Here is a 27500-nt window from a genome sequence, read left to right as displayed (position 1 = left end):
TGGGTGGATATGTGTGTATCTTGGGTTGGATCCCTATAGACTACCTTATCTTGTTCAAAGCTCAAGTCTTCAGTGTTTCCATGAAGTACTGAGGTGAGGGGAAGTGATAATAATAAAATAAGAATAACGAAAGACTTGACCTAAAAGAACTGCTAAAATTACTTAATACGGACTCGCGTAAATTGCTAACGTCACTCTCACTCTGCAAACCCGGAAGATTTATTGCCTCGAAAATAAACAGCTTTCGCACCAACACACACGGGCGGGGACAAACGTTATTTATCACATAGAAAATGGAGAATGTATATAATGGTGATGCTTTAGACAGACACGAGAATGTATATAATGGTGATGCTTTAGACAGACACGAGATACCTGCTTGGGACTCGCTGTAAAGGCAAGCGTAATGGTGCTGCGATAGAAAGGAAATCATGCCGTGTAACAAGATGCAGAGTCACGACCAAGTGCAGTCAATTGCCTCTCGAGCCTCTTCCCTTACTGCCTCTGATCGGATCACACACTCACCCTCTCGGCTGAGTGTTTCTCCTTACTGTCACTGAGATCCATTAAGGAAAACTGAAATGGAAATATAAGTTAAAAAGATTTTTTTGAATATTCATTTCTACTGAATTTTGCTGTATGAAAATTCAAAGAATAACAACAACAAAGAACAAAAAGTAATTATGCTGTATGTAAATGTTTATCAGCAAGGTAATAGCACTAAATAGTCATAATTATTCATTTATGTTGTAAATTAGCTGTACCAACATGAAAAAAGATAAATGAACTTGGTTATGTTGTGTGCAAATGTTATAAGTGGAGAAAAAAAGAACTGGATTATTGAATTGTTTACTGGGAACCAGCTGTTCAAACGTAAACACACACACACACACACACACACACACACACACACACACACACACACACACACACACACACACACACACACACACACACACACACACACACACACACACACACACACGGCCCGGTAGCTCAGTGGTTAGAGCGCTGGCTTCACAAGCCAGATGACCGGGGTTCGATTCCCCGGCCGGGTGGAGATATTTGGGTGTGTCTCCTTTCACGTGTAGCCCCTGTTCACCTAGCAGTGAGTAGGTACGGGATGTAAATCGAGGAGTTGTGACCTTGTTGTCCCGGTGTGTGGTGTGTGCCTGGTCTCAGGCCTATCCGAAGATCGGAAACAATGAGCTCTGTGCTCGTTCCGCAGGGTAACGTCTGGCTGTTTCGTCAGAGACTGCAGCAGATCAAACAATGAATTACACACACACACACACACACACACACACACACAAACTAATTATCGTCTGGGCAAAGTTTTCGTACCAAGAAAAAAAAAAGGAAAATAGATCTTGATTATCTACATTTTCATTGTAAATTAACTGTACTAATGTGAAAAAATTTGATGGAATTCATTTTTTTTCTGTGTAATGTTCCGTAACGAGGAAATAAGAGAGAAAAGACCATTGTTTCATTACATTTACTTTCTTTGAACTGCACCGAAGTAAAGAAAAATAAATCTTAAAATGGACTTCATCGTGGCGCTCGTAAATATTCTGTAGTGGATGAAAAAAAAATAACAGAGCATTAGGGGAATATAAAAAGGAGGAGACACATAAGCTTTTTAGCTCTTTATGGCAAATCGTTTAGGCAAAATTTTACCTTAGATTATACATGATACAATACCTTCCCGCCTCATCATTCACCGTTGTCACTCCTCAAATTAGTTCTGTCGCTTCGTGGTGCAAGACGGATGATAACGAGTCCGAGCAGCGGGAATTGGAGCGTGACGAAATCTGCAAACAACGCGAATCTGCATGGCCTTGTGTGCCCTCCTTATAGTAGTTTGCAATCTCCTTATGGTTTCATGCAATCTCCTTTAGGCTTATGGAATTTCTTCTTGGTTTATGCAATCTCTTTGAGGCTTGTGCAATTTCTTCTACGCTTATGCAATCTTTCCAACGTTTATGCAATCTCTTTTAGGTTCGTGCAGTCTCTTCTAGGCTTATGCAATCTCTTCTAGGCTTATGTAATCTCTTTTAGGCTTATGCAATCTCTTTTAGGCTTTTAGAACGTCATCATTTTTGTCTTTAGAGATTTTTTAAAGTTTTTACAGATTATTTTTATTTTTCTACATTTTCTTTATGAAAATTTTCAACTTTCTAATGTTATTTACCAGTATTTTCTAGGCTTTTACAGTTTTATTATCGTCTTTTATATTTTTTAATCTTTTCACTCATTATGATCTCTTCTAGTTCCTTTTTTTTTTACTTCGTCTTTTGAAAGTCTACATACAATACTTTCCTTTTTTTTTCTAGCACAGATGTGGAAATACGAGTATCTTCAGCAGCGACGGAAACTCAGTTCAAGTGGCAGTAATCATAGAACTCAATACACTTTTGTTGTTTTTCATTAATTTTGGGCATTACAAGAGAGAGAGAGAGAGAGAGAGAATGAGAGACATGTACTATAATTGAAAGCTGTTGATTCGGTGAGATAGGTTTCCTTTTTCATCTCTTCTCCCCGCCCATGCTGGGAAGCGCGACAAAACATTTTTTTATTCGATACACTTGGTAACACTTCAGCCTCGCGGGGAAAACTGGGTCTGGAAATGTGTGTGCGCGTGTTATGTGTGTACGTGCATGTTTGGCAGGAGTGGGAGAGGCAGCAAGTAGAGTATGGATGCAGGCAGAATGAGATGTAGAGATAGGATGGGGATAGGTGTGGTGTAGGGGTGTGCGTAGTTTATAGAGGCAGGCAGGGTGTTAGATAGAGAGGGAGCGAGTGTACAAATGCAAGGCAGATAGTGTGCAGGGGAGGACTGAGGCAGGAACGCGTGGGATGGGAGATATACAGCAGCTCAATGAACGCAGGAGGAACTTGGGACACTGGCGAACGCTCTCCCCCACACCGCAGTCTTCCCTGTCACTTGCCACGAGAGAAGAGTAATGTGTTCAGGGGTGGTCGTATCTCTCTCTCTCTCTCTCTCTCTCTCTCTCTCTCTCTCTCTCTCTCTCTCTCTCTGGATGTGTTTTCTTCACTCGTTTTACGTAACAATAGAACGAAAACAAAAGAAATAAGTAATCGGATTTGTGGGAACACTTTAGCTGAAGAAAATATATGCAGATTGAGTTAAAGAAAATGGACGTCATTCTATACAACCTTTTTCTTTATCGTGTACTATATTAATTGCTTTAAAAGTCAACCATAACAACTTAAATCAGAGAGAGAGAGAGAGAGAGAGTCAGAATCACGCAGGCAGGGGCAGCATATGATGAGGAAACTTAAACCGCTCTCATCAAGTTCTAATTGCGGAAGCCTGCCAATTAATCGCTGTAATTGGGGAAATCTGGCTCAGGAACCCTTTAGTGAAATCGATTACTGTTTCGCGAATGTATAGTCTATTTGGAATGCTGAGCAATGACAGTAGTTGCCGTCGTGACTCTATTTACGAAATCCAGTAGTAAGATTAGAGACGAGGAATAAATCATCTTTTTCTATAGATTTTCTTACTTTTTTTTTTGACATATCAGCATCTTCTTATCCTTTTTCTTTTCCTCATGTTTGATCTACAGTAATTGTTGTTGTGACTCCATTTGCGTAATCCAGTAATAAGATTAGAGACGAGAAATAAATAATCTTTCTATCTAGGTTCTCTTTTTTTGACATTTCAACACCCTCTTATCCTTTTTTTTTTTTCTTGTACCTAAATAGGGAACAGATTTATTTTATTTTATGATTCCTACCGTGAAATATTTTTAGAACGTATATTTTTAACATTGCAAATGTCAAATAAGGCGACGTGGAATAAGTGAAGTTTTGGACAAGTTGGAAACGAAGAAATTAAATTATGTAAAGTCAAGTATAGGAAGATGAAAGTAAAGAATGTGAAAATGTGAAGGAAAGAAGAAAGAAAATGAGGAAGAGTAGTAGGAGAATTTAAGAAGTAATAAGAGACGACAAAGGTGAGAAGAAGAAAAAGAAGAAAAGGAGAAAAAGAAACGAAGAAAATAGAGGAAAAGCTAAAGATAGAGAGAAGCTAATGATACCTGCACTGAAGAATTAGTTTGAGCGAAGAGCATGCACGAAAAGTAGTCGCTGAAAGGTAAATATACACCAAGTCCTTCCTGTTTTTTACTCAGTCGCTAATGAGATTTTTAGGGTTCATATAACTCAATTCCTGCCAATGAAGTGATGCTAAGAAGTGCAAGATATCGTCATCGCCGTAAAAGTATATTAAATTCAGTTCCTGGAAGAAAAAACGTGAATAAACATTGGGTCGGGGAATTTACTGATGGAACAGAGCATCACTTAACTTTAATTCCGGAAACTAGCATGAATATTCGCAACCTCTGATGGAACCACTTGCAAATCGCTAATTATCACCATTTTTTCTATCGCATGGAGTGTAGTGGTTTTCAAAGACTCATATAGCAAGCAGGTGCGCCCGATGCCTCTGCGACACGGCGCTAAGGGCGGGGAGGACGAGGGGAAGGAAGGAGAAGGGTCGAGGGCAGAAGCAGAGGAGCGAGTGAAATCCAGTGGGAGGAAATGGCGGTGATGATGACGGCTCAGAAATTTCTCCACGGATTGGCAGTGAAGGTGACGTCTGTGGTGGTGGTGGTGGTGGTAGTGGTGGTGGAGAGAGAGACGTGAATGCTGAGTATACCGAGAGCCTCCTTGAGAGAGAGAGAGAGAGAGAGAGAGAGAGAGAGAGAGAGAGAGAGAGAGAGAGAGAGAGAGAGAGAGAGAGAGAGAGAGAGAAAGTAAAGAACAAACGTGTTTTTTCTGATACATGATTGCAGTATAAACGTTTTAATTATGTCCCTGATGAAAGGCATGTGGTGGCGTAGCGTGTGTGTGCCAGTAACAAGTGCGTGCCTCAGTGCCCTTAGTATACGCACACATACTACATATCATTAGTCCTCTGAAAACAACGCGACGTTCAATATCAAATCCTTAGCTATAATTCAATGCGCGTCAGGGAGGGCTCAGTACGTTCGGTGTATCTTTCCTCCTGCCCACACCACAAGTCTTCATGCTACGCCCGGACGTAATATTGTCTTTCCTTTCCCCCTTGTACACCTCAGAAAAAGAATTGAGAGTCATAAGTCTTTTACGTCTTACACCCGAGCGTATTTTATTACCTTGTCCTCCTCGAAAGTCTTGTGAAGAGTAAGGGAACCATAAGTCTTTTTCCCTTCAGGTTCTTTCCTCACCCTCATACATCTTTAAAAACTAAGAGTCACAACAAAAAAAAAAAAAAACGGGAATCTTAAGTCTCCTACCTCAACACCCAAGCGTATTTTATTACCTTGCCCCCAAAAGTCTTCTACAGGTAAATAATGGAACCACATTACTTTAACTCAATTTTTCCTTGCTCTCGAACACCCTGTGAAAGTTAGCGGAGTATAGTTGTAGAATTTATTAGAAGTTGAAAATATCCACGTCATTGAAAATCTCATGAAAGATATTTGAACTATAAACTTTTCTTGTACAAACCGCAAACCCTTCTTTTCTATTTTTAGCGTCGCAGAAAATAAATATACCTAATAGCGCAGTTTCTTTCTCCCGTCACGTCTGCCCTCAGCTTCACCCGTGCAGTGTCCCACAGGCTCGTGCAATCTTCATCTAGGCTTCCATAATGGCCTTTTGAAGCAGACTGAGTGAGACCCGCCAGCGCCGCTCCATAAACCCTGTCGTGGATGAGAGGGAAGGGAGGGAAAGGAGGGCAGGACACAGTGCCAAGCGGCCTCCTCAGGACTTGTTTATGGAAGGAAGCTCTAATTTTCCTCTCACCCTGTCTTTGAGGGGCAACTATTTTGGCACTAATTGGTTTGTAGTTTATTTTCGGGGTTCTCTCTCTCTCTCTCTCTCTCTCTCTCTCTCTCTCTCTCTCTCTCTCTCTCTCTCTCTCTCTCTCTCTCTCTCTCTCTCTCTCTCTCTCTCTCTCTCTCTCTCTCTCTCTCTCTCTCTCTCTCTCTCATCTTTTCCCGTTGGAGTTCATTTCTTTCTTTCCGGATTCCGTTTTTTTTTTCACCCAATTTTTATTGAACATTGCTCTAGCTGGTCATATATTTTTTTTTTCATTTTTTATCTTCCCTCTGTTGTATTTCAATTAAATCCAGATTCGGTCTCCCCCCCTTCTACCCACGATTTCCTACAGAGAAAGAGCTCTTCAATACTTTAATTCCTTTCAGAGTGGCGTACGCACATCTCTCAACTATCACACACACACACACACACACACACACACACACACACACACACACACACACACGGCCCGGTAGCTCAGTGGTTAGAGCGCTGGCTTCACAAGCCAGAGGACCGGAGTTCGATTCCCCGCCCGGGTGGAGATATTTGGGTGTGTCTCCTTTCACGTGTAGCCCCTGTTCACCTAGCAGTGAGTAGGTACGGGATGTAAATCGAGGAGTTGTGACCTTGTTGTCCCGGTGTGTGGTGTGTGCCTGGTCTCAGGCCTATCCGAAGATCGGAAATAATGAGCTCTGAGCTCGTTCCGTAGGGTAACGTCTGGCTGTCTCGTCAGAGACTGCAGCAGACCAAACAGTAAATTACACACACACACACACACACACACACACACACAGCTCTGAGCTCGCTCCGGGAAGACTGGCTGGGTGACCAGCAGGCAACCGAGGTGAATTACACACACACACTGTCTTCGCTGGCGGCAACGTCACTTTAGTCGCTATCGGAAAATAAAAGGAAAAAAAAAACGTGGAAATATAAAAAGAACAAGAATAGTTTTCAGGTGTCTTGCTTGTGTGTGCGTGGCTGCGCTAGACGGGAACACGTAACTTGAGACCTGAGGAACGCATGAACTTGAGAATGTAGAAAGTGAGAACTCGGGAACTCGTAAACTCGGGAACGTAGGAACTTGTATACTCGAGAACCTGGAAATCTGAGAACTTAAGAACTTTGAAATCTGAGAACTTAGGAACACTGGAATTTGAGAACGCAAGAACTCGAGAACTCAGGAACACTGGAATTTAAAAACGCGAGAACTAATAAACTTAGGAACGAGGGAATTTAGGCACTCTGGAATTCGGAAACGCAACGGGACTGGAGAAGGAAGACAGGATTCATCGCAAGGCTTAGCAGTGTCGCGGTGGTTGGCAGGTGTAAGGCGACAGTCACCCAGGGAAGATAGAACCGCTCACCTATTATCTTTCTTGACGGCGGCGGTTCCGGATGCCTCACGTCTGCTGTGCCGGCTTGGACGTCTCGTTGCGGAGCCTTAACGACCACGAAGAATTCCATCTACGACCCTGACGACCCAAAGTGCTTAGAACCTGGGAGTGTTAGCTTTTTGTTTCTCTTTTCAATGAAGGTCGTTATGTGTGTAGTTCATCCTTTCATCTCTCTCTCTCTCTCTCTCTCTCTCTCTCTCTCTCTCTCTCTCTCTCTCTCTCTCTCTCTCTCTCTCTCTCTCTCTCTCTCTCTCTCTCTCTCTCTCTCTCTCTCTCTCTCTCTCTTTGTATTTATTAGTAATGTTGCAGTACGGCAGGTTACTTTATCCCTCCCCAGGCTCTTTCCGACCGACTGGAGGAGGAAACAAAGGCTGCTACAACTCTCACAACAGCAGCATGACATCTATTATTTTCTGCATTTTTGGCTGCGTTTCTATTACTCTGGGATATGTGGAGAGGGAGAGTGGGAATAAGATGGACGTCTCTCTCTCTCTCTCTCTCTCTCTCTCTCTCTCTCTCTCTCTCTCTCTCTCTCTCTCTCTCTCTCTCTCTCTCTCTCTCTCTCTCTCTCTCTCTCTCTCTCTCTCTCTCTCTCTCTCTCTCTCTCTCTCTCTCTCTCTCTCTCTCTTGTACATTTGTGTGTTTACTTGTAACTTTCGGTGCTCTGAGCTACTCCCGTGTGGTTGTGTCTCCATATCTGTATTTACCCAGTCTTGTGTGTGTGTGTGTTTCGTCCTTTTCTCGTTACTTCAGCAACAAATTTTCATGAAGTTCTGTTTGTATTCCTCGTGCAATATTCCTCTATTTCTGCGTTCCTCATCTTTGAAAAAATACATATATATATATATATATATATATATATATATATATATATATATATATATATATATATATATATATATATATATATATATATATACACTTCTGCCTCTCTTTATTTTTATTAACATACGTAAAACTAATATTTTCTAAAGAACATTGACATTAAAGCAACAAAAGTGTGACGTGTGTGTGTGTGTGTGTGTGTGCGGCAGGATGCAAACGGTTTTCCTTCTTTTGTTTAAAACCTCTGCCTTGCCGTCCGCGGTGGAAACACACACACACACACACACACACACACACACACACAGAGAGAGAGAGAGAGAGAGAGAGAGAGAGAGAGAGAGAGATATATATATATATATATATATATATATATATATAGAGAGAGAGAGAGAGAGAGAGAGAGAGAGAGAGAGAGAGAGAGAGAGAGAGAGAGAGAGTACCTTCAACAACAGATTTCCAGAGACATTTACTTCGTATTTGTTGAAATATATATATTTTTAGAAGAGAAATTAAACTCTCGGATGGAAATATAAGAGTAACTTTATCTGCACATGTGTTTTCCAGCGGCGATAAACAATTGTCTGAATTCTTTACTCGGGCCAAGGTAGACTTGTTCTTTATATTGTGGATATTTTTGTGGACAATTTTTTTTTGCATGATTTGGATCACTTTGGTGTGTCTCGCTGATTGTCAATCTTCACTCTGTGTTCGTCAGTTCATGTTTTGTTGCAAAGGATTTGTGATGCGTTTATTTTTTCCCCTTTTATTTCTTTTTACATCCCGGAAATTGGTTAAACGCATTGAAGTTGTATAAGAAAGACAGCATATCTTCACTGTTCTAATTATGGCTGCAACAATGTAATCAGATTAGATACAAAAAGTTGATAAGAAGCTTGTATTTGTTTCCTCTTTTGTAATAATGGTTGTCTTGATGTCTGTGGTAGAATGAGAGCCTGAACTAATGAAGGTCATCACGGTACTAATAGACTCAATACCAGAGTTCTGAGGGACGGTGGATCCTTTACGCTCATTCCCTCATCATTGTCGCCTACTGTGTCAGCTGTAGGAAAGATGGGACGAATAAATCTTCAGAAATACTCAGCATAAAAACTTGTATCTGATGAGTGAAGCAAATATATCCGCTGTTCTACGGGCATCAAAGTGTAACGATACCTTTCTCAGTCACTAATATTCTTTCATCATCCGTACGTTGCCACTCCGTTATTTTCAGAGAATACAGAGATGACCCACTTGATACTCTTTGCATGACTAATTCAATTCCCTCCTCCTCTCATACCTGTAAGTCAATAATTAGCCGTCATACCTGTGAACCCCCTCGTAATTACATGTGTCATCCTCTCTCCAGGTGTTGTTCGGGAAGCAGTTCAAGGGAGCCGGGATCTGCACCGTCAACCTTGGGGACGATATTGCCGAGTACATCCGTGGCCTCTTCATCATGTTGTGAGTCCCTGTCCTATAATCATACTCGTGCACCTGGTTATCTCTCGTAGCTTTGCCTGCCTCGTGTGTGTGTGTGTGTGTGTGTGTGTGTGTGTGTGTGTGTGTGTGTGTGTGTGTGTGTGTGTGTGTGTGTGTGCCATTCAAATATTGCTCAGTGAAGGATTAACAATTCAGATAATTCTCACACAGACTCGAGTACCTCCTTGTCCGCAGGTACGTCCTCCCTCTGGCGGTGATCGGCTTCGTGCAGGTGCGAGTGAGTGCCGAGCTAGGGCGGCGAGAAGGTCCCCTCACGCTGTCAGTACTGGACCGTAGCACCTCCCGCAGCTCCCCTCCCGACCTGTGGACTACGCCTCAGTCTCCACCGCCCTCCTCCAGGTACATGTAGAGCTGACCACGATAGTGACAGGCCATAACGTTCGATTTTTGTCTCATAGCTATACAGGAACTAGTAATGATTGTGGGGAGTGTTTTGTGTTTTGTTTTGTTTTTCTCTTTTCTCTTTATATGTTAAATTTTAAGCTTTATATGCCTGTTTTGACGACATTTGAAGTCTGCTTTATATTCTTGTATGTACTTCTGTGTTCTTACTTATATATAGCCACGCATAGATTATCGAGAGTTCCTATTAGTGATTTTTTAGAAGCTACAATATGTGCGTTAAGAGTCTCCGGAAGGAAAGAACAACAATTAGAAGATGTCGAAGAGATTAGAAAAGATGTCGAGAGAGGCGAGGATAGATTTTAGACATTATAAGCTGACAAAAAGGTAAGGTTTTATAGAAACAAATAAGGAAGACATTTAGCGATAGATATAAAACAAGAGAGACAAAGAGTAACATGCAGATGAAGACTTAGACATTGTAATCCAACTAAAAGAAGAGATTTTATAAGTGCAAAGAAGGAAGGCATGTGGCGATAGATATAACATAAGAAAGACAAAAAAGTAACGGGCAGATGAAGACTTAGACATTGTAAACCGACTAAAAGAAAAGGTTTATAGATACAAAGAAGGAAGACATTTAGGAAGACAAAAAAAAGTCACGTACAGATGAAGGAAGACCCGCAGTGGTGACCCGTAACGCGAGAAGTTGAAAGGAGGCGAAAGTTTCCCTCTGAAAATCCTTATGATATATGAAGAGCTCTTTAGATGATAATGGTCCTCGCTCTTCAGACGTAACCAATAAGGGATTACTGTGGGTTACGACAGCGATGTTTTCAAGGGGAGACTTTAGGCTTTGTGAGTTTATCAAAGATCCTGAGAGTATCTGAAGGTTGTTTGTACCTCTACGACAGGACTGCTTTGTACCTCCAGCCTCATCGCGGCCTATTTTAAGAGAACAATGTCACAAGAGACGCCCCGCAACCCACCAATTATCTGATGCCACGAGGGACGAATGCCGCGATTGAAACGACTTTTGAGGGAGTGAGGGGAACAGAGAGAGAGAGAGAGAGAGAGAGAATGTGTGTGTGTGTGTGTGTGTGTGTGTGTGTGTGTGTGTGTGTGTGTGTGTGTGTGTGTGTGTGTGTGTGTGTGTGTGTATGTGTGTGTGTGTGATAAGCGTGAAACACTGTTTTCTTTTCTTCTCTCTCTCTCTCTCTCTCTCTCTCTCTCTCTCTCTCTCTCTCTCTCTCTCTCTCTCTCTCTCTCTCTCTCTCTCTCTCTCTCTCTCTCTCTCGTTAGACATTTATAGCTATTTGTGTGTGTGTGTGTGTGTGTGTGTGTGTGTGTGTGTGTGTGTGTGTGTGTGTGTTCTATTCAGCTTAGTGAGGGAATCAAGCCACCCTTCTCTTCCCAGTCTCGTTTTTAAGCCATATTTTCTCTCCACACAGTTTTTTATCTCCACCACGGTTCGCATTCAGGCATCTGTGCGCGTGCAGCTGTGTGTGTGTGTGTGTGTGTGTGTGTGTGTGTGTGTGTGTGTGTGTGTGTGTGTGTGTGTGTGTGTGTGTGTTTGCTTTCTCTCCACAAATTTCCGGTGATGTGTTTACTCATTAGCACGTTTGTCCCATCAGTGACAGGACGGGCACGGCATTGCGGGGTGAATCGTGAATAGACAGAGAGAGAGAGAGAGAGAGAGAGAGAGAGAGAGAGAATCGCTAGGTGTTGGTGATTCAAGTGTATAGAGAGAAAAGAGTTTAGAGTCAGTTGCAAAGAGAGGGATGTTGACGGAGTATGCTATGGTGTGTTGATATAGTGTTAGGGTGTGTTGGGAATGTGTTGGGAATGTCTTTGGGTGTGTATGTGTTACGGTGTCGTGACAGAGTGTATTGGGGTAGTGTGGTAGGGTGTTATGGTGCGTGTATGTGTGTGTTCGTGAGTGTTAGGCGTATGTATACGTGTGGGTGTGTTGGGGAGTGTATTGAAGAAGTGGGTGAGGGTGTTAAGGTGTGTATTGCGGCTTTGTGTTGTGTCGGGAAAGTGTATTACGATGATGGAGTGTGTTACGAGGAAAGAGTGTGTTTGGACTACGTTTATGAAGTGCCTTTTTGGGGGATGGGTGTTACGAGTGTTGTTATGACAGTTAATAACCCCCTTCAGTACTGGGACACATATTTTATCATGAATTTTGGGTGTCACTAGGCGATTTTGACATTAAAAAGCTTCTATGGAGGTCAGAAGATTAATGGCCAAAGCCTTCACTATTTGAATCCCCCCCTCGTTTCTGAAGCTGTGTAAAAAAAAAACACCAAATAGTAACCAGAATTAATTTGAAAACGCGTCATGATACTGAAGAGGTTAAGATAGCTTGTCAAGTGCTATGAACTTATAAATCTCGTTATGACCACTGTTGCCGTAATCTCTTTCACCTACTCCCTTCATAACACTGGAAAATAAACAATTGCACTCCAAAATCACAAACGCAAAGGAATCGTAGAACACAAAATTAGTTACACTCCTATACGGAAGAAAACGATGGATACAAGACAGTACGTAACAACCTTCAGAAGTATTCAAGCCGTAACTGTTCCTTGAGATGATGATGACTGGGATGGCTTAGGGAGAAAATGTTGTGTGAGACAGGGATCGCGGTGCTCAGGAAGGGGATCTGTACTAATGGAGATGAGAATGAAGAGACGAGAGGCGAAGTAGATGAAAGTTGTGTGGGAAAGGGGAGGAAAAAAGTGTGTGTTACAAGTGTTATCATAGAGTGTTATTCTGTTATGGCAAAAAAAATTGAAGTGGTGAGCTTAAGAACGTAAAGATCTAAAGGAAAAAACAACAAGAAGCAATATGTTATCATAGAGAGTGTTACTGTGTAGTGTTAGGACAGATAGAAGTTGTGAAGCTAAGAGTATATGTGATAACTACAATAATACAGTAAAACAGCACGGGTATAAAAGGTTTAGACAAAAAAATATATATATGTTCACGTTTAATTTTTAGAGAATGGACCATGTGAGGCAAAGGAATTAAAAGTTTTTGGTAAATGCGGAAAAGAAGAAGTGAGGGAGTGAAAAGTTGAAAATGAATATACACACGCGCACGTAAAGGGGGATGTCTAAACACTAGTTGAAATTAAACACGGATGAAAATTAAACTTTTTGAAAAGAATTGCGCAGAGGCCTACACAGCTTTCTCTCTCTCTCTCTCTCTCTCTCTCTCTCTCTCTCTCTCTCTCTCTCTCTCTCTCTCTCTCTCTCTCTCTCTCTCTCTTTCTCGTTTACTCTTTTTAAGGTATAATCTATAATGAGAGAGGCGGCGTGTGTGACGGAACAAGGGTCGTGATAGAAAGAGGATGGTGATGACGACGCCCGTTAACAATGCACTAATTAATGAGATTCTGGAGTGGCTTGGTGACTATGTGTGTGTGTGTGTGTGTGTGTGTGTGTGTGTGTGTGTGTGTGTGTGTGTGTGTGTGTGTGTGTGTGTGTGTTTGTGCTTAGGTGGTTTTGTGAAAAGTTTTTAAATAGTAAATGCGTTGAAGTTATATTAATGAAATAAAACTCTCTCTTTCCGTCTCTCTCTCTCTCTCTCTCTCTCTCTCTCTCTCTCTCTCTCTCTCTCTCTCTCTCTCTCTCTCTCTCTCTCTCTCTCTCTCTCTCTCTCTCTCTCTCTCTCTCTCTCTCTCTCTCTCTCTCTCTCTCTCTCTCTCTCTCTCTCTTGTCTGTCTTCAACATTCCATTTCACAAATGAAATTTTAGCAGACCAACATTTCTACAGAAAGTTAAGGCCATTTCTCTCCTCAACACTTTATACTGTTGCTTTTTATTTCAAACTTGCATAGTTTTGCGTACATTACTATGGTGCTTTCATTACTATATTCCTGTCGTGTCTGCGCATTTATATTCCAATACTGAGACATATTTGTACGTCATTGCAATGTAGGAGTAGTGTACGTGGAACCCCCTATATATTTTTTCCTTCTATGTTCTCTTTCTTCTCTACCTTCGTCTTTACTCATAGTGTGGCGTGTAACAAGCAAGGAAGAGAGCGAGCGAGCAAAAGAGAGTGGAAAAAGTAGGGAGAGAGAGAGAGAGGTGAGAAAGAGAAAACGGAGGGAGGGAACGTTCGACTTGCTGCTCTCTGCTCTTCAAATATTTAGCTCCAAATTTGCCCGTTGGAAATGTCATGTTGAGGTATTTCGCCATTCAGTATTTTCGCCACGCTGTGGAGACGTGAGGCTACGGAGCACTGGTCGCCAATGGAGATGGAGATCATAAAAGTTGTACATCAATATTTAGGTGATGTTTTGACCTCAGCATTTCCCATTGGGTGCGTGATCGCGTCTTTTGGAGTGGAAAGGAAACCACGCACAGCACCACCATTAGAAAGGAACAGAGGAGCGAGGAAGAAAATATGTGAGAGAGAGAGAGAGAGAGAGAGTCACAACCAGAGGCAGAGGCAGACATAAACAAAGGCAAACACATTACAAACAAATGAAAAAAAAGAGACAAGATGGACAGAGAGATTCAGACAAATAGACACCCATGTAGGTAGACAGACGCGGGAAAGAGACACGGTAACAAAGCTAGACAGATAGACAAACAGATACGAGTACAGAAACAGAGACAAACAGATTGACAGACATACAGAGAGAGATAGATAGAGAGAGAGAGAGAGAGAGAGAGAGAGAGAGAGAGAGAGAGAGAGAGAGAGAGAGAGAGAGAGCGCATCCTGGCGGACATGGAAGCAACAACTCTTGCTTCATATCGCCAGGAGCCGTAGGTGTCTGAGGCAGCGCCATTACTGACTCTCAGGCAGCCGCCAGCGTGATACTAATGCGCCGCCAAAGGAAAGCAAAGCTTTTCTGTCTTTCAAATTCCACGAAATGTAATTAGTTAATTCACGGTGTTTAAATTATGTCGAAGGGAAGTTGTTGAAAATAGAGAAATATGAAAGAATTTTCTTCTCTTGATCAATAAACACAGTAAAAGACGAAGTTATTGCAGCATTAAACAATTAGTAAGGCTTAGAGAGTTTGATATAAAGCTAAGAGCCGATAAGTTCAAGTCTCAGATCTTAAATTACTTTTGAAGTTGTTTGCGCTGAGCTAATATTTTCAATCATAATCCAACATTTTCTTCAGAGAGTACAGATGCTTTCTTTTAGACTGACTTAATTGAATTTTATCTCAAGAAGATCCTGGGAAAATCTATCATTAAAATCGATACTAATGCTAAAAAAAAATTAGTAAACACGACTTCAGACTTGAGATTTGCGTTCCGAGTGGCTTGAAATAAATGTAAAGGCATTCTCCCAACAACTTGTCTTCCATCGACGAGAACGAAGCGTATTGTAAAACCTCTGCGTCCCTCGTGATGGAACTCTTATTCATGTGCATCTATCACTGTACGATTTAGTTACGAAGAACTCTTACTTGTTAGAGGGAACGCACTAAAAGTTGCAGCCAAATGAAAACAGATATATATGAAAAAAATAAAATAAAAATTCAGATCGAGCGGGTACATGTCAGTTGGTTGGAAAACTGAACGAAAAGAAATAAAGCGAAGAATGAGTTTAAAAATTTTTGAGAGAGAGAGAGAGAGAGAAAGAGACAAGCAAGCAGGAAGGCAAGCAGGCAGCCAAGCAGAGTATTGCAGGAGGAAGTGAATGAAAGCATCTGGTCATAAGAATGTTACCTGTGACCACTCTTGCAATCCTGACCTCCATTCCCTGATCACTGGCCCTTAAAGCTGCAGATCTTCCCTCAATACTTCCCTCCCTTCTCTCCCTTCCAAGTGGAGGCTGAATACCGTCACACCACATCCCTCCTTTACTCTCCCTTTGCCCTGCCTTTCTTTTACCTTTGGGTATCTCTTTGGTTTCCCTTTGGTCTCCCTTTGGCCTCTTTTGCTTTCCCTTTACCCCTTCCTTTGGTCTCTCTTCGACTTTACTCATCCATTTTCAATTCAGAACGAAGCATATACGAGGATTCTACCAACCTCATCAGAATCTCTCTCTCTCTCTCTCTCTCTCTCTCTCTCTCTCTCTCTCTCTCTCTCTCTCTCTCTCTCTCTCTCTCTCTCTCTCTCTCTCTCTCTCTCTCTCTCTCTCTCTCTCTCTCTCTCTCTCTCTCTCTCTCTCTCTCTCTCTCTCTCTCTCTCTCTCTCTCTCTTATCCCAACACCTCACTTCCTTGCCATTTTTTTTCTTTCTTCTCTCCATTCCGTCTCGTCTGGCTCAGTTCCCCTCCTCTCTTCCCTTCCTCTTCCTCCTACTCTTCCCCCACCTCTCTTCCTCCTTCCCATTTCTCTCCCTCTTCTTACCCGCCTCATCTGGGCTGGTTTTCATTCCCGCCTCTCACTACGTCAAGGAAAAACAATGCTCGTTATGCCAAACTGTCTGCTGCTTCCCTTCTTCCCTTCCTCCCTCTCCCACCACCAAAACACTCTGCCGCCTCCTCGTGTCCCAGTGTGTGTGTGTGTGTGTGTGTGTAGTCCGTGTTTACTTCTCGACAAAACCTCTCGATGATTCACGTACTTCGCAGCGAAAAAACAACAACCATCTACGTGGGCCTTTTTTTTTTCTAATATTCATTTTTTTTTTCATTTTGCCCTTGGTAGTTCTCCCTCTTACTTAAAGAAATATATATGCAAAATTTTGATTAAGTGTGAAAGAGGAAATACAATACACGTACTTCCTCCTCCTCCTCCTCCTCCTCCTCCTGCTATTCCTCCTGCTCCTCCTCCTATTCCTCCTCCTCCTCCTCCTCCTCCTCCTCCTCCTCCTCCTCCTCCTCCTCCTCCTCCTCCTTCTCCTTCTGCTCCTCCTCCTCCTCCTCCTCCTTCTCCTTCAATGAATAGATAACAAGTGGAAGCTCATTTTTTTTCCGTCTCTTCGTGATATGTGAAGCTCTTGCCGTGTAAACAAGAAACGGAAATTGAAAAATAAGAACGAAACAAGAAAAAAAAAAAAGGAAGGAACAAAGCATCGTCTCGCTGTTTATGAGATGAAAATGTGCAAGGGAAAAATTCCACGACTATGAGAATGAAGGTTGTTGGTCCTCTCTCTCTCTCTCTCTCTCTCTCTCTCTCTCTCTCTCTCTCTCTCTCTCTCTCTCTCTCTTGATGATGCTAATGCCTTTGCTCCTATTCTATGGTCTCTCTCTCTCTCTCTCTCTCTCTCTCTCTCTCTCTCTCTCTCTCTCTCTCTCTCTCTCTCTCTCTTGATGATGCTAATGCCTTTGCTCCCTATTCTATGGTCTCTCTCTCTCTCTCTCTCTCTCTCTCTCTCTCTCTCTCTCTCTCTCTCTCTCTCTCTCTCTCTCTCTCTCTCTCTCTCTCTCTCTCTCTCTCTCTCTCTCTCTCTCTCTCTCTTTCCTTCCCTGCATTCTTTCGTCTCCCTGTCTCCCTCTTCTGCCTCTTCTCCCTTCCTTCTACCTCTTCCGCTTCCCTGAATTTCCTCCTCTTCCTCCCATCTTTCACTCTTAACTGCTCCTAACCTCCTTTCATCTCTTACGTCACTCTTTTCCATCTTCCCTTCCTCCATTCCTTCCTCTTTTTCCTCTTCTACACTTCTTTTGTTTCCTTTTTCCCTTCTTTCCTTCCTCATCTCTTCTTTCACTCACTATTTTTTCCATTCTCTTTTACTGCTAGCTCCTTTTCTCTACTCTCTTAAACTGTTCTTTCTTCCTCCTTTCTCTTTCTTTTCTCCCCTCTCCTCTCCTCTTATATTTGTCTTTTTCCTTCTCTCCCTACTCATCTCTTCCTTCTCCTCCTTCCTTTCTCTTAAGTCTTTCTCCTATTCACTAATCATCTCTATCCTTTTGTCTTTTTTTTCTCTCTCTCTTTCTTCATCCATTTATCCCTCGTCTTCTTCCCTTTTCTCTTGCATTAACTTTCTCTCTTCCCTCCCTCCTTTTTTTACTTTTTCCTACTGGTCTAACCTTCCCTCTTACTTCCCTCCGTCCTTCTTCTTCCTCCCCCTCCACCAAGGTCGTGATGGAGGGAACACAACCCAGACCTCGTCTTTTTGCTTTTTCCTCCTCCTCCTCCTCCTCCTCCTCCTCCTCCTCCTCCTCCTCCTCCTCCTCCTCCTCCTCCTCCTCCTCCTCCTCCTCCTCCTCCTCTCACCTTAAAACTTTATCGTCCTTGTGTAGCCTTATGGGCAAGGCTGCCATACGCACACGGACAAGCACGTACGCAAGGCTTATTTACGCACAAGCACACACATAAGTACACACACACACACACACACACACACACACACACACACACACACACACACACACACACACACACACACACACACACACACAGGCGCGTACCCACAAGCATACAAAAACTGCACCATGATAAAAAAGAGTTTATGTTCTTAATTCAATGTGAAAATAATAAAATGCGATAGAAAATGTTGGTTAAGTAATAGTTTTTCATCATAGGTATTGCAGGAGATGCCTTTTTTTGTTTCCTTGGCTTCTTTTTGTATTGACATTATGAACTTTCTATCAATTTGCTATTGATTTACACGACTTCCTCTCCGAAACTTAACATCAAAGCTGATAACTTCGTGGCTTTTGATCCTTTGAACATGGTGCTGGCTCTCTCTCTCTCTCTCTCTCTCTCTCTCTCTCTCTCTCTCTCTCTCTCTCTCTCTCTCTCTCTCTCTCTCTCTCTCTCTCTCTCTCTCTCTCTCTCTCTCTCTCTGGGCATGTTTTTATAAAGTATTAATTCTGAGAACAAGGTAAGGAAAAAGTGAGCTAGTCGAGTATTGAGAGTACTGAGAACCATAAAAAAAAGGAGAAAAAAAAAGCACTTATAAAAACATTGTCACTTCAATTAATAAACAAAAACATTGTCACTTCAACTAGTAAAATAGAAAGAATTGTCACTTCAACTAGTAAAAAAAAAAAACCTCGTTAAAACTCTGTCACTTCAATTAGTAAAAAAACACAAAAAACATTGTCACTTAGACTAGTAAAAAAAACATTGTCACATTAACTAGTACAAAAAAATTTAAAACTCGTAAAAACATTGTCACTTCAACTACAATCAATAGAAAGTAGTCAAGGTGAGGCGCGGAAGTGATTCAGAATATGTATGAGTGAATCAACAAAGCCTCAAACCTCCTGCCTTCCCACCCCTCAGTCCAAACAACGCCCCGGTCAGACCAAAACTCGTATAGCCCGTGTCTTCATAGCGCACAACTGCCTTCTCATAATCCTTTACTGCGCGGATAAACTCCAAAGCCCATCAGGAGAGAATTATAACACCTTTGCCCTCCTGCGCCTCCGGAAAAGTTTGCTCGTTTCTTTTTTTTTTTATTTACTCTTTTTTAACACACTTGCAACTCCTCCAAGAGCCTCGTTTCCATGATATTAATCTTGCCAGGCGCACCTCTTGGTCTTCTTGTCACGTTCTCCGCATCTTTCAGGCTGGATCTTATATATATATTCTTTATTTGCCGCTCTATTGTCCCTTAATGTAGAGGGGGGGGGTTTTCTCTCCCTATATGACCAAAGTAGACTATTTTTCTCTTTTTATTATCTCTCTCTCTCTCTCTCTCTCTCTCTCTCTCTCTCTCTCTCTCTCTCTCTCTCTCTCTCTCTCTCTCTCTCTCTCTCTCTCTCTCTCTCTCTCTCTCTCTCTCTCTCTCTCTCTCTCTCTTGTCCTTTAATGTGCAGGGTTCTCTTTTATTTCCTTCCTTTATGGCCAGAGTTGTCTTTTTTTCTTTCTTCTTTTTCTTTCTTGTAGCAGAAATATGAGTAGTAATATAATGTCCCTCTCCTGTTAGATATACATTGTTGTCTTCTTTTTCCACCTTCATTTAATCCTCAAATCATTTTACGTAACTCATATGATGTCAATGATGTTTTGTTTTTTTTTCCCTACACGTTCGTTTGTTTTTGTTTTTATGCAGGACAGCATTAGCAATATACGGATGTGTCTCCCCCTCTGTGTTTTCTTTTTTATTAGATATCTTTCCATTTTTTTTCTTTTTTTTTTTTTTTCTTCCGTTTCCCTATAATCATTCTTTATTTTATGCACGTAAGTGTGTAACTGAGCGTAAAGTTGGTACCTTTTTCATCTTTTTTTCTCCCCGATATTTATACCTTATTTTTGTACCCGAGACTAGCTGTACCTACCACCACCACCACCAACACAACCACCACCACCACCACCACCACCACCATCACACGTAATGAAAGTCTGTGCACTGACGTTACTATTTATAAAAGAAAAAGATTGCTCTCTCTCTCTCTCTCTCTCTCTCTCTCTCTCTCTCTCTCTCTCTCTCTCTCTCTCTCTCTCTCTCTCTCTCTCTCTCTCTCTCTGCGAAAACCCTTTAAGAAAACCACTAACTATATTGTCTCTCTTCAGGCATACATTGATAGCTCTTAACTTATTTTCCACTGAGTCAATTTGTTCAGAGTATAGAATTAGTTGGGAAAAAAATAGAAGGACAAAAAAAACTGGTCAGTGATTAGTTGTCCCTCATAAATGAAAGTAACCACCAACCACCGCTGATTAGGATAGTTTTTTTTTTTTGTGAATTATTACTACACTGATGAAGTAGGTCGAATTATTACTCTCTCTCTCTCTCTCTCTCTCTCTCTCTCTCTCTCTCTCTCTCTCTCTCTCTCTCTCTCTCTCTCTCTCTCTCTCTCTCTCTCTCTCTCTCAGGCACGCACAATCAAGCTAACAATACAGCAGAAAAGAATAGCATGAAAAACTCCTTCGCTTTAATTTGTACATCAACCTTCCCTGTGATTAAATGTCCCGAGAGTCAAACTGAAATGGCTTCGTTAATGTAGTATGTTAAAAAAGTAGCGAGAAGGGAGAGAGAGAGAGAGAGAGAGAGAGAGAGAGAGAGAGAGAGAGAGAGAGAGAGAATTTTACTTATGTGTACGTACCTAAAGCGCACGAACACACACACACACACACACACACACACACACACACACACACACACACACACACACACACACACACACACACACACACACACATACATACATACACACACATCTTCAACCATTGCCACGGACATTTAACGTACAAAAGGAGAAATAAAAACGAAAGGAGAAGCGAAAGTAAAGAATAAAGACAAACAAAATACCGGCGCTATGAAGAAGCAAAAGTGAGAGGAAAAGGAAGCAATAAGCCGCTGCAGTATGGAAATGAAGCCCCAAAATGTGTCTTTTTTTAGCTAAGTTAATCTTTATTCGATGCTACATTTACAGTGAAACCTATTCGACTCTCTCTCTCTCTCTCTCTCTCTCTCTCTCTCTCTCTCTCTCTCTCTCTCTCTCTCTCTCTCTCTCTCTCTCTCTCTCTCTCTCTCTCTCTCTCTCTCTCTCTCTCTCTCTCTCTCTTTTTTTTCGTTCAATCCCCTCAGGACAAACAAGGAAGCAGCTTCCCACACGTCAAGTACCTCGCCACCGTAGTCCGGGTACGTAATACATCTCGGCGCAGCGCTGGGCCGCTAGGTACAGTACTTCTAGGCCCCACATGACGCATCACAAGTACTCAAGACTTGCGGACTTCTGGTGAGGAGTCGTTGACCTTCGTGTTAGTGCGTAGAAGTAGGACGTTGCTGCTGCTGCTGCTGCTGCTTCCTGCCTGCTGTACCTGCACCGTTGGCCGTGGGAGGCACCTGTGGGGAGGATGGATACTGCTGTGTTCAAGAGGCACGAGGAGGAATGAGTGTGGCACGTCTGAATTGGATGAAATTTAGATGCTACGTGACTAAAAGCGACACTCTCCCGAAACGAGTTAATTTATCCAGAGGATTGCAAGCATGTATTATTTTGGTGCGAGTCACTTTTAGTCATTATACCCGCAGGAGCTGGATGGAAATGACGGCTTTCTCTGTGATGATAGGCTCTGCTCGTGAATTTAAGTTCTGCCCTAGTTAAGGGTGGTTTTCTTGGTGCATTCTCGCGTACATATGATTTCACAGTAACGACGTATCAATTTCTAAATGTAGGCCTACAGGGAGGTTTCATCAATGCAGGGAATAGAAAGGAGAATGTCCAGTTAGAGTGCTCGTTACTGGAATGCAATCGAGGGAATTCGTGCTTGGTGTGGCCGGCGAGAATATTGGTCTGGGTAGGAAGAGCCTTGTTTAATGTAGGTTACCTTGCATCTGCCTGGTGGCTCTGCGTCTCAGTACTCAAGCCAGCGCTCATCTTCCTTACGAGACAAATCAATGTCAAATCCAATTTCCAGCACTTACTCGGATTGGTCTTCGTTAACGCTTTGTCTTCCGCTGTTACAAGTAATAGTGGTTGCTAGGGAGCTTTCACACACACACACACACACACACACACACACACACACACACACACACACACACACACACACACACACACTTACCTCCTCTTCTCTCTCCTCAGCGCCATCCTGACGGAGTTACCAGAGGGGCAGGAACTGTTCTCAGACGCCCACCAGCTGCCGTCCTTCTGTCCCCCTCTCCTGGCTGCCACACGCCCTCCCTAGTGCGGGGTCGGGCGGACTCCCTCTACCAGCTGGAGGGAGCGGAGGCTGAGGCGGCCCTGGAGCGGAGGACACAGCGGTACTTGGCATCCATGGTCACCGCCTTCGCTCTCTGCCTGTGTCCCCTTATGATTCTTAGGTGAGTTAAAACACAATGTACGAAGGAAAACATGCAGGGCGAACTTGAAAGGAAAGAGAGGGGAAGGAAAGTAAAAATCGCAAAGAATTAGTGGAAAGAAGTACCAGTGAGTCAAAACATGTTCATTGTGCGAAAGAAAGGATGTAGAGCGGACTTAAGTGGAATGAAAGGGAAAGGAAGAAAAAAAAACGTAAAGGACGAGCAGAAAGAAGTACGCGGTGACGTCCATGAAGGATCAATAAAAGAAGGGGAGATGGGAGAAGAAGATTTTGAGTGCGCTGCTGACAGGGGGAGTGAAGGCAGGTAAATAGAAAGCATCAAGACGAGGAAAGGTAATAAGCACGGACCGAGGAAGGTGGAAGAGTGGATGGGAAGATGTTCGGATATGGAAAGGGAGGGAGGAGGTGTAGGTCTGCAATAGGGAAAAGCAGGTTGAAATTAGATGAAGACTGTGAGAGGCATTTTAGATGGAGGACAGAGGAAAGAATGCCTCACTTCACTTTAAGGACCGTAGGAGTGGCGGAAAATTTTTGTTCTCCAGGGAAATTCTTGGTGAAAAGAGAAAACGTCAAATACAAAAGATAATATTCACTAGGAATGGAAATGTAGGCAACTTAACATTGAACCTTACCAGAATATCAAGTTTTACATAAGCGAACACTGGAGTCACATCTCTCTCTCTCTCTCTCTCTCTCTCTCTCTCTCTCTCTCTCTCTCTCTCTCTCTCTCTCTCTCTCTCTCTCTCTCTCTCTCTCTCTCTCTCTCTCTCTCTCTCTCTCTCTCTCTCTCTCTCTCTCTCTCTCTCTCTCTCTCTCTCTCTCTCTCTCTCTCTCTCTCTCGCCCCACCCTAATGAAGATAAATTAACAATAGGTTATTGAAGGAGGTGGAGGTGAACCTGCGCTTTTTCCTGTGAATCTGAATATGGTATGTGGCTCTTAAAGTGACACACACATGCAGAGAGAGAGAGAGAGAGAGAGAGAGAGAGAGAGAGAGGAGGAGGAGGAGGCTAAGAAGTTTGGGAAAGCACTGGAATCTGAGAGAAAGAAATTATAGAGAAAAATTTGGAATGTGAAAAAAATGGGGATGGAAGACAAACAACGCAGGAGGAAGAGGAGGAAGTGCAAATAAACCGCGAGAGACAATTTATAGAAGAGGAAAAGTAAAAGAGGAAAAGAGGAAAAAGAATAGATTAAAGAAAAATTTGAGAGAGAGAGAGAGAGAGAGAGAGAGAGAGAGAGAGAGAAGAGATCTTGTCATGTGTAAATCTTCTGTAATCTTTCTCAGTGATGTGAGGATCATTCTTGGCTCCTGTATCATTGTTGTTGTTGTTGTTGTCCCGGTGGTGGTGGTGGTGGTGGTGATCATGGTGGTGATGGTGGTAGTGGTGGTGGTGGTGGTAGTCGTGGTGGTGGTGGTGGTGGTGGTGGTTATTGCTGCAATCGTAATACTGACAAAATGATACCGTCGTTGTTTCTGTTGATGAATGAATTTGTTATGGTAATGAAAGTTATGACAGAAATAGTTGTTGGTTGTGGTGTTGGTGGTGGTGGCGGCAATGACGATGGTGGTGGTGGTGGAAGTGTTATAATGGTGCTTCTAATGGTACGTAGTCGTGTGTTCTTATAGTGATAGTAACAGTAGTAATGGCTAGTAATGTTGGTAGCAATAGTGATTATAGTGGTGGTGAGCCAGAAAGTTTTAGTTGGTAATAACGTTTTGCTCTCATAGTAGTAGTGGTAGTAGTAGTAGTAGTAGTAGTAGTAGTAGTAGTAGTAGTAGTAGTAGTAGCAGTAGTAGTAGTAGTAGTAGTAGTAGTAGTAGTAGCAGTAGTAGAGGTAGAAGTATTACCATCACTACCATCACCACCACCACCACCACCACCACCACCAGTAATAGTAGCAATATTGACGCTACTAGCAGTACTGAGGGTGGATCATGACATTATTGATTATAGCATAGATATAAGTGTTGGTAACGGTGTTAATGACGGCGGTCCTTGTGATGGTGTTTGTAGTGGTAATGGTGTTAAGTGGCGTAGGGTCAAAGCCAATGGTCAGTCCATTAATTAAGGGACGCATCGCTAAGTATATTTCTCCCTGGGCGGATTAATTACCTGTGTTGCATTAATTGATTCAGGCAATTAGAAATCATTGATCTGTTTGTGTTTGCTTGGTGAACTTTGTGCTGGAGAGACAGACAGACAGACAGACAGAGAGAGAGAGAGAGAGAGAGAGAGAGAGAGAGAGAAGGACGACTTCCCCAGGGGGATCGGCGCTGAGTGACGCTGAATGACGCCTGAGGTGAGGGAGCGCGGCGGCCCGTGTTTCCCTCGGGAGACATGTTCAGCCTGCCTGGGCTGGCAGTACCCATATGGCGGCCGGGGCAACACTGCGCCAGCGAGGACCCGAGCTGCCGCCCCTGCCTCCGTGAGATGGCGCTGGCCATCGCGGCGCTGCAGCTGAGGCTGATGCAGTGCCAGCGGCACTGCACCATCAAGGCAGCGTCCCTGTGCCGCACGGGTGCCGGCCAGACTCCCACCACCCCGGACAATTTGTCCCCTTGACATTTCCCCTTGATATAATCCCCGCTGGACACATTCCTCCGGGACACTTACCCCCCTTTGATACATTCCCTCCTGGACACATTCCCCAAAGACATGTACCCCCCATTGAATATATTCCCTCCTGGACACATATCCCCCTGGACAAGCACCTCCCTTGGACACATTCTTCTTTAGTCATATTCCCCATGGACACATTCCCTTTGGACACGTACCTCCCTTGGACACATTCCTCCTTGGACATATTCTCTCCTTGGACACGTATCCCCCTAGACACATTTCCCCCTGAACACATTCTCCAGGGACACGTACTTCCCCTGGACACATTCTTCCCTGGACAGATTCCCCCCTGGACAGATTCCCCCCTGGACATATCCTCCCGTGGACACATTCTCCCCTGGACACATTCCCCGTGGACACATTCTCCCCTTGGACACATTCCCCAGGGACACATTCCCGCTTGGACACATTTCCCAGGGAGACGCATCCCCTGGATATATTCACACCTGGACACATTCCCCCGGGACACGTACCATCTCTGGACATATATCCTTGGGACACGTACCTCCCCTTGATGTATTCTCATCTGGACATACGAGTATTCCCCTCTGAAAACTTTCCCCTGTGCTCATCCCTCTTCTTCTCTTTCCCTCTACCGAAGCCAGGGCAAGAACCACTGCCTCAGACGGTCGAGTTGCTGTTCCAGAATTGAAACTAGTTTGTTAGATTTACATGACTCAGTTTGGAGCGTCTTGTTTTGCGTCTTGCTGTCGCCACCTTGAGTTCTTGATACTGCATTACAGGTTATTTCCTACCACAGCGGCACAGCCCCCACACAACATGGAAGTAGGTACTGAAAACAAACAGAGGAGGGGACAACATTGCTACGAGGGCTACATGTACACTAAGAAAGATAAGAAAAAGACACGCATTCAGTGGGGGTGTACACAGATAAAAAGCAGACCGTGCAAGGGTGCAATTACAACAAGTTTGACTCTGGAAGATGTGAGTGTTGCTGTGGCCCATAGTCATGATGGTGATCTTTCTACTGTTGAAGCAGAGAAGTTGTGATGAGTAATCGTTAAAAGCAAAAGCACTGCTAGTATACTTGCTACAGCCATTCAAAAAACCCCTGAGCCAGTGAGAGTACATCTAGGAAATAAAAATCGGTGAAAAGAAATATCGGACATCAGAGGTAGGGTTCATTTCAAAAGGAGCTGGTATCCCTGAGAGAATTTCACGTTACTGATGAGTAGTCAAGAACAGGTGGTGAGCACCTACAACCCTTCCTGATACATGATATTGGGTCACACTCTTCAAAGAAAATACTTGTTTTTGCAGTTCATAATGTTCTGCAACACTTAACTTTGTCGGATAAGTGGTACATGAATGGAAGTTTTCCTTACCTCACAATATATTCATGCAGCTGTATGTTATTCTCGTGCCATTGAGTAATTCGGCAATTTTAGCTATTTATGGCCTGTTACCAAACAAACAACAGCGAAGTTATGAAACAATTATCAAAGCAACAGTAGACATGTAAAAAACTGGGATTCACTTCTGATCCAACTATTGTTGTCACGGACTTGGAGACACGAATGCTATTAAAACAGTTATCGGTCATCATTTCAGAAAGCAGGGCTGCTTCTTTTATTTGACCCAGAGTACATGGAGAAAAATTCAAGATCTTGATCTTGTCCAAAGATACAGAAATGACGAAGAAATTAAATACTTCCTTGGCATGCTGGACGGTCTACCATTTTTACCATTAGCTGACGTTGAGGAAGGAATGGAACTAATGAAAAATTCATCTCCTGAAGGTTTAGGTGAAATAATTCATTACTTTGATGCGACGTACGTATCTGGAAGTATAATCGTGTGCAGCCATCATAGAATACTGTCCGTCAAGCGACTCCGGCGCCGTCCACCTCTTTTTCTTCCACAAACTTGGAATGTGCACGACGTCACCCTGACAGGATGGGACCGTACAAACATGTGTGAGACCTGGAATCACGCCTTTTTGCACTTGGTTGGCCACAAACATCCATCTCTGTTGACCTTGATCGAAACATTAAGGGAAGATTATGCTTAGTATCCCTTGCCCTTCTTCAACAAGAATGTTGTCAGCCACACAAAAAAACGACTCAAATCGTCATCATGAACGGCTCTTCAATGTATGCATCGCTAGACGAGATGGCCAGAAGGCTGTAACACAATTTGTAAAGGCTGTAGGTTACTGCATTCTACATCGAATACAGTTTACGAATGAAATGTATACTTCCTCCTTATTACTTATAATTTCATCACCTTTTTATTATTTTGATAAAAATCAACTAGTACTGGAGATAATCTGTTGTCTTCCCTTGCACATATTCACAAATTAAACAGAACCTTTGCATAGATTC

The 27500-nt window shown here is 42.9% G+C and overlaps 1 protein-coding gene across 1 annotated transcript in view; it reads left to right on the top strand.

Annotated features, from left to right (window-relative positions):
* Positions 1-27500, top strand: part of LOC123514027 (orexin receptor type 1-like) — a 94309-nt gene that overhangs the window by 48325 nt on the left and 18484 nt on the right. The window contains 4 exon segments of the mRNA XM_045271596.1: positions 9421-9515; positions 9729-9893; positions 22296-22360; positions 22363-22534. Coding sequence (XP_045127531.1) covers positions 9421-9515; positions 9729-9893; positions 22296-22360; positions 22363-22534 — 497 coding nt within the window.

The sequence above is a fragment of the Portunus trituberculatus genome, chromosome 37 (genome assembly GCF_017591435.1).
Source record: "Portunus trituberculatus isolate SZX2019 chromosome 37, ASM1759143v1, whole genome shotgun sequence".
NCBI classification, from domain to species: Eukaryota; Metazoa; Arthropoda; class Malacostraca; order Decapoda; family Portunidae; genus Portunus; species Portunus trituberculatus.
Note: the sequence above shows the minus strand (reverse complement) of the source record. Positions and strands in the feature narration are given on the sequence as shown.